This window comes from Pristis pectinata, chromosome 2, assembly GCF_009764475.1.
Source record: "Pristis pectinata isolate sPriPec2 chromosome 2, sPriPec2.1.pri, whole genome shotgun sequence".
Classification (NCBI taxonomy): domain Eukaryota; kingdom Metazoa; phylum Chordata; class Chondrichthyes; order Rhinopristiformes; family Pristidae; genus Pristis; species Pristis pectinata.
In genome coordinates, this window is record NC_067406.1 from 61,432,846 (window position 1) to 61,452,230 (window position 19,385).

General features: G+C 38.9%; 1 protein-coding gene across 10 annotated transcripts in view; it reads left to right on the plus strand.

The window, feature by feature from the left end:
• The window catches only part of clocka (clock circadian regulator a), a 93,829-nt gene that overhangs the window by 54,420 nt on the left and 20,024 nt on the right, over nt 1-19,385 (plus strand). For all 10 annotated transcript variants that reach the window (XM_052010006.1, XM_052010014.1, XM_052010012.1 and 7 more), the window contains 5 exons: nt 2,270-2,376; nt 2,523-2,605; nt 4,367-4,473; nt 12,692-12,839; nt 15,326-15,401. In XM_052010006.1, coding sequence (XP_051865966.1) covers nt 2,270-2,376; nt 2,523-2,605; nt 4,367-4,473; nt 12,692-12,839; nt 15,326-15,401 — 521 coding nt within the window. The remainder of the gene's footprint in view (nt 1-2,269; nt 2,377-2,522; nt 2,606-4,366; nt 4,474-12,691; nt 12,840-15,325; nt 15,402-19,385) is intronic.

Sequence of the window (19,385 nt, forward strand, 5' to 3'; positions counted from 1 at the left end):
AAGTATTAAAGACCCTCATTTAAGACTTCACCCATTTCCCAGGCTCCACATATCAATTACCACATTGATCTTTAAGGGGACCTACTCTCTTCATAGTTACCCTTCTACTATACTTGGAACCTTTTAGGATTCTCCTTTACCTTATCTGCCAGGGATATCTCACGGCCTCTTTTTGCAGTTTTCCTCCTCCTTAAGTGCACTCCTACATCCTTTGTACTTTTCAAGGAACTTGCTTGATCCCAGATGCCTATACCTGATATATGCCTCCGTCATTTTCCTGATCAGACCTTCAATATCCATAGTCAACCGAGGTTCCCTAATCTTGCTAGCCTTGCCCTTCACTCCATCAGGAACATGCCGGCCTTAACTCTTCTTATCTCATTTTTAAAATCCTTCCATTTGCCAGTTGTCCATTTACCTTCAAATGGCCTCTTCCAATCAACTTTTGAGAGTTCTTGTTTGATGCCATTGAAATTAGCCTTCCCTCAGCTTAAGACTTTAACTTGAGGAACAGTCCTATCTTTTTCAATAACTTTTGAAACTAATAGAATTATGGTCACTGTTCCCAAAGACCTCCCCCACCAACACGTCAATCACCTGCCCAGCTTTATTTCTTGAGAGGAGGTCAAGTGTAGCCTCTTCTGTAGTAGCAACATCTATATATTACTTGAGAAAACTTTCCTGAACACACTTAACAAATCCTGCCCCATCTAAGGCAGTTCCTGTTAATATCAGGGAAGTTAAAATCACTTCTTATTCCTACACCTGTCCATAACTTCCCTCTTCTAATTCCTGGTGACTATTGAGAGGCATGTTACTAATAATCCCATCAAAATGATTCCCCTTTTTTTATTTCTAAGTTCTATCCATATGGCCTCGCTGGATGTTCCCCTCAGGATATCCTATCTATCTACTGCCATGATGTTCTCCCCTGTCAATAGTGCAACTCCCCCTCATCTCTTAATGCCACCTCTGTCATGCCAAACACATTTGTACTCCGGAATATTGAGCTGCAGTCCCTCAACCCCCCTCAACCCTGTTTATGCAATAGCTATAATATCACAATCTGCCTCTGATGAGATCCCAATGGTCCAAGTAGCTGAATCCTCCTGCCTACACAAGCTCTTCAGCCATGCATTTATTTGCCTTATCCTTCTATTCCTACCCTCATTAGCACTTCTTCAAGCATTACTTGACAAGGGAAGATTATAAATCCAGCACTGAGTCATTAATCCTTTTCCTGTCATGCCTAGAAATCCTGATGTGCTAGATGGCATTTCAGTTGTTTACCCTCTTTGAAACATAACTTGCATTCGGTGCCCAAGGCTCTCAAAATGTACCACTGTCACCATGTTGAGACTGGAATCAGTGGGTGGGTGGGGCCTGACAAGAGTGGGGGTATTTCTTAATTTGGCTATCGTGGTGTGAATAACTAACATGAGAGTAGAAAAAAGCAGGGTAATAGCAACCAAAACATAAACAGATTGAATTTAAAATTAGTCAAGAATACAAAAGAATCAGAGAAAAGAATGCTTGATATAGCAAAAGATTTCATCCAGAAAAAGCTTGAAAGCTCAAGTTGACACTTCAGCACTTGAAAATCCTCAAGTATAATGAATAGGTAAAGCAAGAGAGAGAAGCAATTCAAATGGGAATGGTTGTGGTAATGAGGTGAGAAAGTAGGTAATGATTTCACAGTGATGGTAAAAGAAAAGAGTGATTATTAAGGAAAAGAGGTAGGAAGAATTGTAGAAGAGAGGTTGGGGAGAGCACTGATAGTGGAAGGAATGAAAAAGGAGCTACCGAGAACCAGCAGTCTCATTTATCTTCCTTCAAACCTTAGAAATTGCACTCAGCAACCCTTGGTAATTCTTCTTCCTCTACATTATCTCCTTCCAATAATCTTGCTTAAAGATTGCCAATTTTAAACTTGTATTTAATCTTACATTCATTATTCTACTTAAATATTTACTTACACCTCCATTATCTAATTATCACAAAATGTTTAAAATTAGGAAATATTATTTCTCAACCTCTTTTAATCCAACAAAGACAAATTACAAGGCCCTTGGTTCCCTTTAAAGCTGGAGTGGCCATAGTTACACACTGCTCCAAAACTAAAACAAAATATGACTATTTAAGTAGCTTTCAAAAATGAACTTGATGGTGCAATAATATTTGGAACTTTTTATTTGCTACTTTTTACTATAGCTTTGCATTGTTTCTTTCCAAAAAACAGTCAAATTATGATTTTAATTATTTCATTCAGTGCCTTGTTCTACACAAAATGGATTTGAACGGCCTCTAGAGTCAGCATTTGAAGGAAGAATTTGCTTTTTAGCAACGGTCAGATTAGCTACACCACAGTTTGTTAAGGTACGATAATAAAGTATACAAAGGAAATCTCTTAAGATTTTGGTTCTACTGATTTCAGTACCATGTTATTTTACAGTATAAAAATAGTTGTGATCTAATTGCACACAGTCATTATTTCCTAAAAGTTATTATTTTTTCAAATATAGGAAATGTGCACAATTGAAGAACCAAATGAAGAATTTACATCAAGGCACAGCTTAGAGTGGAAATTTCTGTTTCTTGATCACAGGTTTGTTCTGTGATTTAAAAAAAAATCATATTTGAGAGGCTGGAAGAATTAAAAACAACACATTTATATGATGCCTTTAACAAAGAAAAATGCTTCACTGTAATTTACTAATATAAATTGGAAGGTGGGTGCAGTGGACAGTACTGAGCAAACAAAGGTTCGAAGAGTTTGAAAATGAGATGAGTTTACAAAGGGAAATCCAGAGTCAAGGGCCTATGTAACTAGATACCAATGGTGAGGCAAGGGGTGGGGAAAAGGAATTGGGGGAAATAGACTTTCTAGAGCTTGGCGGATAGAGAGAGATCTGATTGGATGAAGAATGCTGTTATATTGCAGAGATAGGGAGGTGCAAAATCATGACAGGACTTAAACAGTAAGATAAGAGTTTTAAATTTGAGTTGTTGGGTGCTGGGCTGGGAGTAAGGCACAAGTCACTTATATATCAGCAAGTATGGTGTTCATGGGATAAAGTTACATTTGTATATTTAATGATTTTGTGAAAGGGAAATCGTGTTCAATTAATGTTTTGGAGTTTTTTTTAATAGAAGTTACATGAGCTGTGGATAAAGGGGAACGGATGCCTGTGCTAAGATTTCCAGAATGCATTTGATTAGATGTATAAAAGCTCATTGCTGTAGGAGATAACATATTGATGCAGATACAAGAATGTTGATAGATAAAGAAGGAAACAGAGTAGTCATATGCGTCAGTTATTAATGGCAAAAGTAACAAGTGGTGCATCACAGGAGTCGAAGCTGGGTCCTCACCTTAACAATTCATATAAAGGACTGGCATATTAACAAAGCTAAATTGCTAAATTTGCTGATGATACAGTGTTGGAGGAAAGTAAGTTTTGAACAGGAGTTAAGGAAGATAGAAAGGGATATGGATAGGTTAAGTGATCGGGCAAAGATCTGGCAAATGGAGTATAATGTGGGAAAATGTAAAATTAAAAAAAAACATATTATGCAGATGGTGAATGATTGCTGAACTCTGTGATGCAAAGGGACCTGGGTGTTCTGCAGCTAAATGCTAGTATGCAGGAAAAGAAAGTAATTAGGAAAGCTAACAGAATGTTATTTTTTACTGTTTGGGGAAATTAATGCAAAAGTAGAGAGGTTATGGAGAGAAGTTACATAGGGCACTGGTGAAACCACATCTGGAGTACTGTGTCCAGAATGTTAAAGTATTGAAAGCAGTTCAAAGCAGGGTTACTACAATATTACCTGGAATGGGTAGGTTGTCTTATTGTTAAAGGTTGGACAAAGGTTGGCTTGTATCTATTGGCATTTAGGATGGAAGAGGAGAGAATGTTTCTGTTTGTAGAGGAGTCTAGAACTAGGGGCCATAGTTTAAAAATAAGGCAGATGAGGCAAGATTTTTTTTCTCCAAAGGTCAAGTGTCTCTGCAGCTCTCCTCTTTAATGAGCAGTGGAAGCAGGATCTTTGAATATGTTTCAGATGGAAGTTGATTGGCTTTTGATAAGCATGTGGGTGAGAAAATACCAGGGAAAGCTAGGAATCCAAAGTTGAGGTTATGATCAAATCAGACATGATCTTCTTAAGTGACAGAGCAGGCTAAAGGTAGCAGGCTTAACTTTGCCCCTAATCTGTATGTTTGTAAGTAATTAACGCAATTTCTTTTGATGATAGTGAATATTGAAAACAACTATGAATGGGTGAGGTAACGCATAAATCAAAACAAATGTGGCAAATTGTTGCCCTCCATTAATCCTTAATTTGCTATCTGTATTTGTTATAGGGCACCTCCAATAATTGGCTATTTACCATTTGAGGTGCTTGGAACATCTGGCTACGATTACTACCATGTGGATGACTTGGAAAATTTAGCAAAATGCCATGAACACTGTAAGTAACTTTTGATGGTTAATGGTGGATAAGTTTGCAGTAATCTTTTTTGTCTTAAACTGCACAGAAAGTCAACATATAGCATTGTTTCTGATCTCCAAACTTCCTGTAACCCATCAGATCCAACCTCAACCACAAGAAAGAGCTAAAGAGTATTCTCATTTAAGGCTAACTCTGTGGCAGGCCCATAAACAAAGCTCCACGTAGTGATGTTTCTCTGGGCACCAATGAATGTCTAGGATCTTAGTCTGACATTTGAATGCAACACCAGTAATGTGTTAGTGAAGACCCAGTAAAAGAATTAAGAATTCTGGAATTTGTAAGGCTGGATAAAGGGGAAGCCTGTAGAGAGGAAGGTTGATAAATGCATGGTAAAAATATAAGGCTATTTATATTGACATTATCTGAATGTTTCAGAACTCTTAAGTTTCTTATCTGTTTATTGTTATAAGTTTTAGTAGAGTTAAATATTGGTGTTAGCGACATAAGAATTATTACCCATCTCTACTTTAGTGAATTGATAGTTACTTGAACAAATGGAAAAAGGAATATAAACACCATTTAAAATGTGACACATACCATATGCAGGAGAATTCAGTAACTAAACTGTCTGCTCCATAAGACTGCCTTAAAGAACAAGGTAATGAGAAATTATAGTTGATTTTAATTTAAATGCAATTGTGATCAAAAAAAGATAGAGATTTTAGGATGGAACTATAAAGGAACATACAAAAAACACCGTAAAGCATGGTATTGGTAAAGCAGAAAAAGCAATGAAGCTGAGACACAAGAGACTGCAGATGATATAATTGGGAGCAAAAAAACAAAATACAGGAAGTCCCCGACTTACGAACGCCTGTACTTACGAACCAACCTTTGTGGTCGGTTTGTAAGCGGGCCCAGCCCCCGATCCTACCACGGCGGCGGTACTCCTTCTTTGGCCCAACCCCAGGCCAAGTGCGTATGTGCGGCTGGGGCCACGTGCGGCTGCAATCCCCGGCCCAAGTGCGCATGCGCGGACACTGTTCCAAGTTACATACAAAATCGGGTTACAAACAGTCTCAGAAATGGAACTCGTTCGTAACCCGGGGACTTCCTGTACTGGAGGAACTTAATGGGTCAGGCAGCATCAACAGAGGCAGTGAGATGGTTGACGTTTAGGGTTGAGACCCTCCATCAAGACATTGGTTTATATTAAAGAGGAGGATTTTATTGTCAACTGACGAGTTTTGTTTTGGTATTCCTTCAGGAATGTGAAAAGATATAGGAGCACCTAAGTTGTGGAAGAATTTTAATTTTAATTATTCTTGAGAGCTGTAAGGTATTTAGCACGAGAAAAGCCAGACAGTATTTCAGCATAGCAGACCAGAAATGTTGATTTATAAAGTTGGAATAAGTTGATTAATGAAGATGAATCAATGATCACAACTCCAGGTTTTAAGATAGCTATGAATAAGGATAAGTATGGACCTTGCAGGAGAGTACTAAATTGGGGCAGAGCAAACTACAAAAGTATTAGGCAGGAACTAGGGAGTTAATTGGGAACAGCTGTTTTTGGGCAAGTCCGCATCTGACATGTGGAGGGTGTTTAAAGACCAAGTGCACAGAGTGCAGGACAGGTATGTCCAGTAGGAGGAAGGGACAAGGATGGCAAGGTAAGGGATCCTTGGATTACCAGAGAGATGGTGAATTTAATCAAGAAGAAAAAGGAAGTATATGTAAGGTTTAGGGAGCTAAAATCAAACAGGACCCTTGATAATGATAAAGAAGCTAGAAAAGAACTCAAGAATGGATTTAGAAGAGCCAGGAGGGGCTATGAAAAGTTCTTGCCAGTAGGATTAAAGAGAATCCTAAGGCATCTACATTAAGAGCAAGACGATAACTAGGCAGAGGGTAGGACCACTCAAGGGTAAAAGAAGGTACATGTGCTTGGAAGCAGAGGACGTGGGTAAGGTCCTTAGTAACTGCTTTGCGTCGGTATTTGCCAAGGAAAAGGATGTGGAGGATAGTGAGATCAGTGTGGAGTGTGCTAATATGCAAGGGCATTTTAAGATTTAGGAACATTAAGGTGGATAAATCCCCAGGACCTGATGGGATATACCCCAGGTTATTGAGAGATGTAAGAGATGAGATTGCTGGCACCTTGACCAAGATCTTCGTGTCCTTTCTAGGTACAGGGAGGGCCCCAGGGGACCTGTGAGTAGCTAATGTCATTCCATTGTTCAAGAAGGGAAATGGGGATATCCTGTTAACTACAGTGGCATGCAAAAGTTTGGGCACCCCTGGTCAAAAGTTCTGTTACTGTGAATAGCTAAGTGAGTAAAAGATGACCTGATTTCCAAAAGGCATAAAGTTAAAGATGACACATTTCTTTAATATTTTAAGCAAGATTATTCTTTTATTTCCATGTTTTAGTTTCAAAATAACAAAGAAGGAAAAGGGCCCGAAGCAAAAGTTTGAGCACCCTGCAAGGTTAGTACTTAGTAACACCCCCTTTGGCAACTATCACAGCTTGTACATGCTTCGTGTAGCCAGCTAAGAGTCTTTCAATTCTTGTTTGGGGGATTTTCACCCATTCTTCCTTGCAAAAGGCTTCTAGTTCTGTGAGATTCTTGGGCCGTCTTGCATGCACTGCACTTTTGAGGTCTATCCACAGATTTTCGATGATGTTTAGGTCGGGGGACTGTAAGGGCCATGGCAAAACCTTCAGCTTGTGCTTCTTGAGGTAGTCCATTGTGGATTTTGAGGTGTATTTAGGATTGTTATCCTGTTGTAGAAGCCATACTCTTTTCGTCTTCAGCTTTATCTTTTCACAGACGGTGTGATGTTTGCTTCCCTTTTCTCCCCAAACTTTCCTGCATCCTCACCACAAAATTCAATGTCAGAATTTTGCAAAGGAACATCTAAACAAGCCTAATGCATTTTGGGAACAAGTCCTGTGGACTGATGAAGTTAAAATAGAATTTCTTGGCCGCAATGAGCAAAGGTATGTTTGGAGAAAAGAGGATGCAGAATTTCGTGAAAAGAACACCTCTCCAACTGTTAAGCACGGGGGTGGATCGATCATGCTTTGGGCTTGTGTTGCAGCCAGTGGCATGGGGAACATTTCACTGGTAGAGGGAAGAATGAATTCAATTAAATACCAACAAATTCTGGAAGCAAACATCACACAGTCTGTAACAAAAAAAAGCTGAAGGTGAAAAGAGGATGACTTCTACAACAGGATAACTATCCAAAACACACTCAAAATCCACAATGGACTACCTCAAGAGGCACAACCTGTGCCATGGCCCTCACAGTCCCCCGACCTAAACATCATCGAAAATCTGTGGATAGACCTCAAAAGAGCAGTGCGTTCAAGATGGCCCAAGAATCTCACAGAACTAGAACCCTTTTGCAAGGAAGAATGGGCAAAAATCCCCCAAACAAGAATTGAAAGACTCTTAGCTGGCTACACAAGCTGTGATACTTGCCAAAGGGGGTGTTACTGAGTACTGACCATGCAGGGTGCCCAAACTTTTGCTTCAGGCCCTTTTCCTTTTTTGTTATTTTGAAACTGTAAAAAAAAATGGAAATAAAAAAAGTAATCTTGCTTAAAATATTAAAGAAATGTGTCATCTTTAACTTTATGCCTTTTGGAAATCAGGTCATCTTTTACTTGCTTAGCTATTCACAGTAACAGAAATTTTGACCAGGGGTGCCCAAACTTTTGCATGCCACTGTATAGACCGGTGAGTCCTATGTCAGTGGTAGGGAAGCTATTCAAGAGGATTCTTAGGGATAGGATTTATAAGCATTTGGAGAGCCATAGCTTAAGTAGGGACGGCCGGCATGGCTTTATATGGGACAAATCATGCCTTATTAACTTGATTGAGTATTTTTGAGGAGGTGATAAAAGTGATTGATGAGGGTAAAGCTGTGGATGTTGTCTATGTGATTTCGGTAAGGTGGTTGACGAGGTCCTACATGTTAGGCTCATGTGGGACCTCATCATTGAGATAAATGGGATCCACAGTGACTTGGCCGTTTGGATTTGGAATTGGCTTGCCCATAGAAGATGGGGTGGTGGTCGATGGGACTTATTCTGGCTGGAGGTACATGACCGGTGGTATTCTGCAGGGATCCATACTGGGACCTCTACTGTTCGTGATATATACACACATATAAATAAAATGACTGGATGAAAAGGTGGATGGGTGGGCTAGTAAGTTCGCAGATAATACAAAGATTGGTGGCATTGTGGATAATGTAGAGGATTGTAAAAGGATACAGCGGGAGATAGATCAGTTGCAGATATGGGAGGAAAAATGGCAGATGGAGTTAATCCAGCCAAGTGTGAGGTGTTGCACTTTGGGAGATCAAATGTAAATGGACAGTACACAGTTAATGGCAGGACCCTCAACGGTGTTGATGTACAGAGGGATCTTGGGGTCCAAATCCATAGTTCCCTAAAAGTGGCTGCACAAGTTGATAGGAGAGTAAAGAGGGAAAAGGCATGCTTGTCGAGACATTGAGTTCAGAGTCAGGAAGTTATGTTGCAGCTTTACAAAACTGGTTAGGCTACATCTGAAGTGTTGCATCCAATTCTAGTCGCCACACTATAGGAAGGATGTAGAGGCTTTGGAGAGGGTGCAGAAGAGGTTTACCAGGATGTTGCCTTGATTGGGGAGTACTAGCTATAATGAGAGGTTGGACTTGTCTTGGTGTAGCAGCCAGCATAATCAAAGACCCCACCCACCCGGGACATTCTCTCTTCTCTCCTCTTCCATTGGGTAGAAGATACAGGAGCCAGAGTTAAGGACAGCTTCTACCCCACTGTGATAAGACTATTGAACAGTTCCCTTGTACAATGAGATGGACTATGACCTCACGATCTACCTTGTTGTGACCTTGCATCTTATTGCACTGCACTTTCTCTGTAGCTGTGACACTTTACTCTGTACTGTTATTGTTTTTACCTGTACTACTTCAATGCACTCTGTACTAACTCAATGTAACTGCACCGTGTAATGAATTGACCTGTACAATCGGTTTGTAAGACAAGCTTTTCACTGTACCTCGGTACAAGTGACAATAATAAACCAATACCAATACCAAGACAAGCTTAGATTGTTTTCTCTGGAACATCAGAGGCTGAGGGGTGACCTGAGAGAGGTTTATAAGATTATGAGGGGCATACATAGCGTAGACAGCTGGTATCTTTTTCCCAGTGTCAAAATGTCTAATACTAGGAGGAGACATAAGAGAGTCTGCAGATACTGGAATTTGGAACAATACGTACAAAATACTGGAGGAACTCAGCAGGTCAGGCAGCATCTATGGTGGGAAATAAACAGTTGGTATTTCGGTTGAGACCCTTCATCAGGACTGGAAAGGAAGAGGGCAGAAACCAGAATAAAAAGGTGGGGGGAGGAGCTCAAGCTGGCAGACCACTACCGCCTATCATGCTGGTCTGAAGGGCCTGTTCCTGTGCTGTACTGTTTTGTGTTCTATTAGAATCATTGATATAGCTTTTTGAGATGAATGGAATGGGTCAATGAAAATGAACTGGGCAGAAGAAAATGGCCTTGTGGTACCCTTAACATACAGGAAGAAATATAATGATGTTTAAATTATGGCATAGTTAGAATCAGAGAAAATTAGACTGCCATTTAATTAACTTTAATAAAAATTTATAGTAATTGCAATTATTTTACAAATATGTATTGCTAAAATCTTTCAGGGTGTATTACAAAAGTACTTAAGGAAACTTACTAAAATATTTCATAGCAAAACAAAGATCCATAGTATATGCAGTTATTTGATATAAACTGCATATTTATTTATTTATACATACATACAATATATTTATTTGAACAATAGTTATTTGATCACATTGAATATGCTTTTTGATCTTTAATATTCTTTAGGAAAATTGTCTCTACAAAACAAGAGAGTATAATTTAGAATGAGAACCAGTCATTCATTGGTGCTATTAGGAAAGCATCTCTTCATACAAATGGTGGAGAAAACGTAAAATTCTCTTTCCAAAAAAACTATTGAGGATAGATCAATTGGTAATTTCTTAACATGAGATTAAGGTGGATATATCCCCAGAGCCTGTCCAAGTGCATCCTGGGACCTTCTAGAAAGCTAGAGAAGAAATTGCGGAGGCCCTTGCAGAGATATTTGCTTCAGTGTTAACTACTGGTGAAGTTCCCAAAGACTGGAAGGTGGTTAATGTTGTTCTGTTGTTTAAGAAGAGTAGCAAGGGCAAGCTAGGGAACTACAGGCTGGTCAGCTTGACATCAGTAGTGGGGAAGTTACTGGAGGGAATTCTGAGGGACAGGATCTATCAGCATTTGGATAGACTGAGTCTGATTAGGTGTCAGCATGGCTTTGTGTGTGGAAAGTTGTGCTTGACAACCTTTTAGAGATTTTTGAAGAGGTGACCAAAAAAGTAGATAAGGGTAGGGCAGTGGATGTTCCCTGTTTGGACTTTAGCAAGGCCTTCGACAAGGTCCCGCATGATAGGCTGGTCTGGAAGGTTAGGTCCTATGGAATCCAGGGAGAGCTAGTCAGGTGGATTCAAAATTGGCTCGGAGGTAGGAAGCAGAGGGTGGTGGTTGAAGGTTGTTTCTTGGAATGGAGGCAGATGACTAGTAGTGTGCTGCAGGGATTGGTGTTGGGACCCTTATTATTCATTATTTATGTAAATGATTTGGATGCAAATGCACAAGGCTTGATCACTAAGTTTTGCAAATGACACGAAATTAGGAGGTGGTGTTGATTGTGAAGGTGGTTATCGTAGATTACATGGGGATCTTGATCAGTTAGGGAAGTGGGCCTAGAAGTGGCAGATGGATTTCAATGCAGATAAGTGTAATGCATTTTGGAAAGTCAAACTAGTGTAAGACTTGTACTACGAATGGTAGGGCACCAGGGAGTGAAATGGAACAGAGGGATCTTGGACTACATGTTCGTAGTTCATAGAAAGCAGCGTCACAGGTAGACAGGGTGGTGAAAAAGGCATTTAGCATGCTGACCTTCATCAGTTAGGGCATTGAGTATAGAAGTTGGGACGTTATGTTACAGTTGTATAAGTAGTTGGTGAGGCCGCACTTGGAGTACTGTGTACAGCTTTGGTCGCCCTGTTATAGGATAGATGTGGTTAGACTGGAAAGAGTGCAGAAAAGATTTACGAGGATGGTGCAAGGACTAGAGGGCCTGAATTATAGGGAGAGGTTGGCCAGGCTAGGTCTTTATTCCTTGGAACATAGGTGAATGCAGGGTGACCTTCTAGAAATCTTTAAAATTGTGAGAGGCACAGATAAGGTGGATGGTAACAGTCATTTTCCCAGGGTGGGGAAGTCTAACACAAGGAGGCATAGATTTAGGGTGAGAGGGGAAAGATTTAAAATGGAACCAAGGGGCAACTTTTTCATGCAGATGGTGGTGAGTATATGGAACGAGCTGCCAGAGGAAGTGGTTGAGGCAGGTACAATAGTATCATTTAAGAAGCACTTGGATAGGTACATGGAGGGGTGAGACTTCGAGGGTCATGGCTTAGAGGGATATGGGCTGAACGCAGGAAACTGGGTCTAAGCTGGGTGGGTACCATGGTTGGCATGAACTCATTGGGCTGAAGGGCCTGTATCCGAGCTGTATTGCTCAATGACTCTATATTTCAGTTCGATGTGGTTATTTAGGATTATGGAGGTTATTAGGAGCCAAAATATAGGTCAGCCAAGAAACCATTAAATGGTAAAACAAGCTCAGGGGATTGATGAACTTTTCCTGATCCCATTAATGGACCTCCAAAATGGTGTGGCATGCTGATCAGCTGCATTAAATGGGGAAACTAAGAATAGATTAAAAAAAAATGCCAGCCGTTCTAATGGAACTATCATCACAAGAATGCTTTTTAAAGAAAACCAACATAATTTGCCTAGGATCCTTCTTTTGACTTAGATACTATGAGGAAGTGGATTTTAGACATTCGAGGTATGGGCTATTTACAACAATATTTCCAATATCTGTCATATGCATAAGTTCAGACGTGAATTTGTACAGACCTATATCTCGTCCTTGTAAATAATGCAGTTGCAACTTGCTAAATTCTAGAAGTTTTATGATTTTTATTTTTATTTCTAATACTAAAGATTTAATATTCAAATGGCTAATGTATGGAAAACATGAGTAACATAAATTTGTGATAGACATTTTTTAATTATTCTAGTAATGCAGTATGGAAAAGGCAAGTCGTGCTACTACAGGTTTCTTACAAAAGGGCAACAATGGATGTGGCTTCAGACTCATTATTACATTACTTATCATCAATGGAACTCCAGGCCAGAATTTATAGTCTGTACTCATACTGTTGTAAGGTAAATGAATTCCTGCAAATATATTTAATCTAGCATGACACACATTTTCATCTCTATTTGCAATCGAAATCAAAATACAATTTGTCTTGCTTTAGTTTCTAATCTATAACCTTTAGATATTTACAATTTAAGATCTTTATGAGATTACATGAGAGGAAGAAAACTTTAGTGGTACTTCCCTTTAATGGGGGAACAATAAATGTCAAATGTCTTTGACTTTTTTAATGTTATGGAACTAGGAAAATCTGGATAGTTCTCCAAAATATTTAATTTCCATCATTTGAATGGTAGTCCACACTAACACACAATATACATTACATAGATGAACTTCTTGAGTTATCCAGTTTTACCAGTTGAAGCTGTTCAGGCTTTTGAGTCTTCTGCCATCAGCATAAAAGGGAGGGATGGCCTTAATTCAAGAAACCAGGATGTAGAAGCAATTCAGATGGGGGTATAAAATAATAAAGGCAAAAAGTCATGTGTTGGACTAATGTATCGGTCCCCTAACAGCAATCACACAATGGGGAAGAGTATAAAGATACCAAAATAATCACGGGGTTCTTTAATCTACATATAAACTGGGTAAATTATCAGCAAAGTAGCCTAATTGGGGAATTAATAATGTTTTTGGGAAAGTTTCTTGGAACATTACATCCTTTAGCCAACTAGAGAGTACTATGTATTGTGCAAGGAAATTGGATTAAATAATTGTTAAGGTACCCTAGCCAAAGATTATAAAATTGAATTTTGCATTCAGTTTGAGAAAGATAGCCATGGGCTCAAGGTTAGTATTTTAAAGTTAAGTTTGAGAGTATGAAAGTAGAGCTAACTAAAGTAAATACAATCCAGTGAGGGGAAAAAGTCCTAGGGGAGGTTTGTGGTGAAATAAAAGTTAAAGGTAGTATCAAACTTAAAAAGAGCATATAAGTGTGCAGCAAAGCAGGTCATAAGATTGGACAGAATATATAAAAGTACAATGACTAAAGGAGTCATAAGGAAGGAAAATTTATAGTATGACATAAAGCTAGCCGAAAATATAAAAACAGTAAGAATTGCTATTGATTTTTATAAAATAGTTAACAAAGTGAGTGTTGGTTCTAAAGAAGTGAGTCTGGTAATAAAAACAAGGAGAGAGCAGATGAATTAAACATATTTTGCATTTCATTATAGAGTTTACAAGTATCATCTCAGAAATAGTTGTAAATCAGAAATTGGAAGGCTGAGAGGAATTCAGGAAAATTACAATAAGGAAAGAAGTTGCGTGGCATTTGGTTCCAGATGTATACTTTTTTTAAAACTGTGGCTCTGAATGATGAACATGAAGGATGTAAGGTGAAGCATCAGACTAATAAAAATCCTCCTTTGTGCATGGTATCACTTTTGCAGCACTGTGGAATCAAAAGTCACTCACTCTGTCCAATATTGGTATAAAGTTATTTCCTCTTACAGTTAGAGCAAAGGAAAAAATAAAAAAAAAGACATGGCATAAGTCATTTTGGAATTCCCATTCTTGTGAAATTAAATACGTTATTGGCCTGTATTTTGCAGTCAGTGGTGGGTTAACCACTGTGATCTTTATGAAAATCAGCTCTTGCCATTAATGCAGATTAAAAACAATCATACTTGGTGACCTTCCCAGCAGGAGCTTGTGAAGGAGTACTGATAGATCCTCTGTAGCTAAGTCCTGTGCATCATAAGACTCAAGGACATTGGGATAGCCAGAACTAACCCTGCCCACAGAAAAGATTTATATAAAAACCTGCCAGTTCAAGCTATGTCATGCCCTCAACCTTAGGCAAAATATTTAAGATTAGAAGTTTCTGAAACCTTTTTAGAGTTTTAGGCACTTTAAAATACACCAAAACACTTTTAAAAGATCAAAATTAACAAATAACATTCTTAATCCCTCACAGCTGTTTCCCTTTGTTCAAGTCATTGCAGAAACACCTTTTTGTGCCTCCAACCTGCTGTAGTATCTTGTACTGAAGAATTACTACAACTGAAGTCACTGTCCATGGTGAATTGCAGACAATAACTTTGGAATTTCATATCCAAATGCACAGAAACTGCAGTTGCCATCAGCTACACAGGCCATTGTATACCTACTTTTAAAATAGTCATTAATTTGTAGTTGGAAATCAATAAAGCATCACTTCAATTTAGCAATAACGATACAGAGATAATAACTTCTAGTTCGAAATACAGTTTTGTTAAGAACACCTGAAGCAGAACATTTTAATCCCTGCTGTTTTTTTCCTGGAAGTGGACATTGGTGGTTAGCAATATGATACTAGTGTGTACTAGAAGCATGCATTGTTATTTACATTCTAAATAATTGCACAAGCAATGACCTATAGCAAGGTTATTATTAATTTTGGAAGGTGCCTTAATTTAAGCCAAGGAGTAGTAGCATGTACTGAAGTTAAAATAAGATTGGGATATTATCTAATTGACTCATTAATTGTTCATTTTCATTTATCCCACAGCTATGCAGAAGTACGAGCGGAGAGAAGAAGGGAACTTGGTATAGAAGAGATCCCATCAGAAATTATGGCTGATAAGGTAAGAAGTAGAAATGAGTACCAGGATAAATAGTGAGGTACAGGATTGCATGAATGTTTTCAGCAGTCTAAAAATCAACAACATTTTTTTTGCTTCTATAAAAAATGAAATTTTGTACGAGGAGAATTGGCCATTTGGTAAGAAGATAATTATTCTGATAATTAAATAAAAATAGGTGTAAGAAGTTCAGCTGTATAATAAGTAGAGAATTGTATACATGTCAAGAAAATGGTTTTGCACACAAAACTGAAAATTTGTTTTACAGCATTTGCATTATATATGTACAAATCTGAAATCTAACAGGATTCAAAGAATATCAGTGTTACAGAAGCAAAGCTCACAATCCAGCTATTCAGCAGCTCTCTGCCAATAATTCATGTGCAAAACAAGTGTGTAAGTGTTCCACAAGAGCACCTGATGAATCTTGGATAGGGCTATTTGGATGTGTCCAGGACACATGCCAGAATAATTTAGATAGTTTATTACAGAGTTTAAGTTGCATGTTTGTTGTGGGACACTTTCAGTGATGTTGGAATATCCTAAAGCTTGTCTTGCCACATGATTAAATTCACTAAGCCACAACAGCCAGGAAGCCATGTGCCTGCCCAGTCCACCAGTCTGTTGGAATTTATCAATTTCCTCTTTGTAGTTCACATTATTGCCAAGTTTTAGGTCAGCTACAAACTTAGAAATTGTAATTTGCACCCCCAAGTCAGGTCATTAATATATGCAAACAAAAAGCAATGACCTCAACACCCATCCCTGGGAAATGCCACTATTCACCTTCCTTTAGTCTGCAAAACAACTATTCATTGTTGCCTGTTACTTAACTAACTTTGTATCTATGCCATCAATGTCCCTTTTATGCAATGTGCTTCAGTTTTGCTTATAAGTATTATGGGACACCTTATCAAGAACCTTCTGGAAATCCATGTATACTAATCGACCTCATTATCCTCATCAACTCCATTTGTTACCTCATTGAAAAATTCTATCAAATTTATTAAATATAATTTGCCTTAATTAATCCAATTTCCTCCAGATGACTGTTCATGCTGTCCTGTTTCTGAAAGCTTTCCTACCACTTTGAGTAAAACTGGCCTGTAGTTGCTGTGCTTTACTTCCTCTTTTTGAATGAGGGATTAACATTTGCTATTCTTCAGTCCTCTGGCACCATCCTTATATCCAAAGAGCATTGGAAAATTTGTGTCAGTGCCCCACAACTACCTCCTTTGCTTCTTAAAATCCTAGGATGGATCCCATCCAGACCAGATGACCTACCTACTTTTAAGTTCAGCATTTTTTCTAATATCTTCATTCTAACAACTTTTATCAAATCTAGTCTCAACTGTCTCTTCCTTTACTATTACTTTACAATTACCTCTTCCTTGATGAAGCTAGATACAAAGTACTTAACAGTTCCCTCAGCATCCATGTGCAGGTTCCCAATTTCTGTCCTTCATAGGCATTGCTCTTCCACGTACTACCCTTTCAATTAGCACACTTTTGGATTCTCATTTATGTTGGCAGCTATTCCCATATGCTCCCTTATTTTACTTTTCACCTACTCTCTGATCCCTTTGTGGTCAACTAAGTTCTCACTGGTCTATACAACCCAGCACTTGTCATATGCAGCCTTTTTTCCCCCCTTTTCTCTGTATTTCTTTCATCAGCCAAGGAGCTCTGGATTTCTTTTTTTCCTTTGCAGTTCATGGAAACAATACCTAAGCCACCTCTTTCCAAACAGCAGCGTATGTTCTGTTACAGTTTTACTTGTTAACTTTTGGTTAACAGGTAAATCTGTTAACCAAAAGTTAGCAGTTAAGCCAAAAATAGTCCTTTCTGTTAATTTATGAAGGTGCTGCTACAAAATAGCCAAGATATCCTTAGCAACACTGCAAGTGAAAAAATGTCTGTCATTTCCACTCAAATAACAGGGGAAAATAGTTATTTATAAATTAACGCCAGCAGCATGGAAAATGACATTCAAAAGACAAATAACTGCAAATGCTTGAAATCTGAAATAAAAATAAAGTGCTAGAAATGCATAATCACAATTTTCTGTTTCTATTCAAATTATTAAACAGAAACTACTCACGGTTGAAGCTCCAACTGGTGCAGAAAACATGGTTCCAAGAGAAGTGGTGGATTAAAGGATTTAATACACAGCTGGGTTAGCACTATAGAATTGAAAGCCCGGAATTTTATATCTCTGCTCTCTTCTATTTACACTACCTAAGGCAGTCATGATCTTGGGCACATCTATCAAATAGTATCATATAAATGTATAAAATTTATAACCACTAAGAATACCATTCAACTCATCTTCCCTGTGCAAACTGAGAGTCTCACAGCCTAATCCCACCCTCCAGTACTGTATCCCTCTGAAGGTCATTACTCTTCAAGTACACATTTGTCCTCGAACTGTGTTGCAAACCCTGCTTCGACATTCTAATCTGATTCCTGGAGTCATTCCAGTAAATATTCTGACAGTCAGAATTGGATACAATAACTCCCATTTGTGACCTAACCAATGTTTTATACAGGTTCAACAGGTTCCCCGTTTTGTACTCTTTGCCTTAGTTTATGCATTCCAAGATCCCATATCCTTTACTAAACACTCTCTTGGCCATTTTAAAGGTTTTGTGGACATATGCAACCAGTTCCCTCAGTCATGGTATGTGGTCAATGCTGGCAATTGATTGAGTTCATTACTGTACCATCTGGGAAAGAAGAGGGGAAAGAAAATATTGGAGGAAGATGAGAAGGGAGAATTAACATTGGGTAATGTGGAAATGGCCGAGGCCTTGAACGACTATTTTGTGTCGGTCTTCATGGTGGAGGATATGTCTAACTTGCCAAAGAGAGATATTATGGATGTGATGGGAGGTGAGGACCTCGATACAATCGCTGTCACTGAAGAGGTAGTGATGAGAAAGCTAGTGGTCTGAAAGGTAGACAAATCCCCTGGTCCTGATGGGATGCATCCCAGGGTACTGAAAGAAATGGCGGAAGTTATAGTGGAGGCGATTATGATAATTTACCAAAATTCTCTGGACTCTGGGCAGGTCCCGGTGGAATGGAAGACAGTGAATGTCACACTACTATTTAAAAAAGGACGTAGGCAAAAGGCAGGTAACTAAAGGTCTGTTAGCTTAACATCTGTAGTTGGGAAAATGCTTGAAGCTATCATTAAGGAAGAAATAGCAAGACATCTGGATAGAAGTGGTTCCATCAGGCAGACACAGCATGGATTCAGGAAGTGTAGGTACTGTTTGACAAACATACTGGAGTTCTTTGAAGATATAATGAGTGCAGTGGATAGAGAGGAGCAGGTGGATGTTGTATACTTGGATTTCCAGAAGACATTCGATAAGGTGCCACATAAAAGGATAAGATAAAGATACATGGAGTTGGGGGTAATGTATTAGCGTGGATAGAGGATTAGTTAACCAATGGAAGGCAGAGAGTTGGAATAAATGGGTTGGCGGTTGGTGGTCAGTGGTGAGCAAGGTGCCACAGGGGTCAGTGCTGGGCCCGCAACTGTTCATAATATACAGTAATGATTTGGAAGAGGGGATCAAGTGTAGTGTATCTAAGTTTGCTGATGACAGTAAATTGAGTGAAAAAGCAAATTGTGCAGAGGATGCATAGAGTCTGCAGAGAGATATAGATAGGTTAAGTGAAGGGGGCAAGGGTCTAGCAGATGGAGTACACAATGTTGGTAAATGCGAGGTCATCCACTTTGGAAGGAAAAATAGAAGATCAGATTATTATTTAAATGGTGAAAGATTGCAGCATGCTGTTGTGCAGAGGGACTTGGGAGTGCTTATGCATGAATCACAAGGTTGGTTTGCTGGTGCAACCAGTTATCAAGAAGACAAATGTACAGGGCACTGGTGAGGCCATACCTGGAGTACTGCATGCAGTTCTGGTCTCCTTACTTGAGGAAAGATATACTGGCTTTGGAGATGGTGCAGAGGA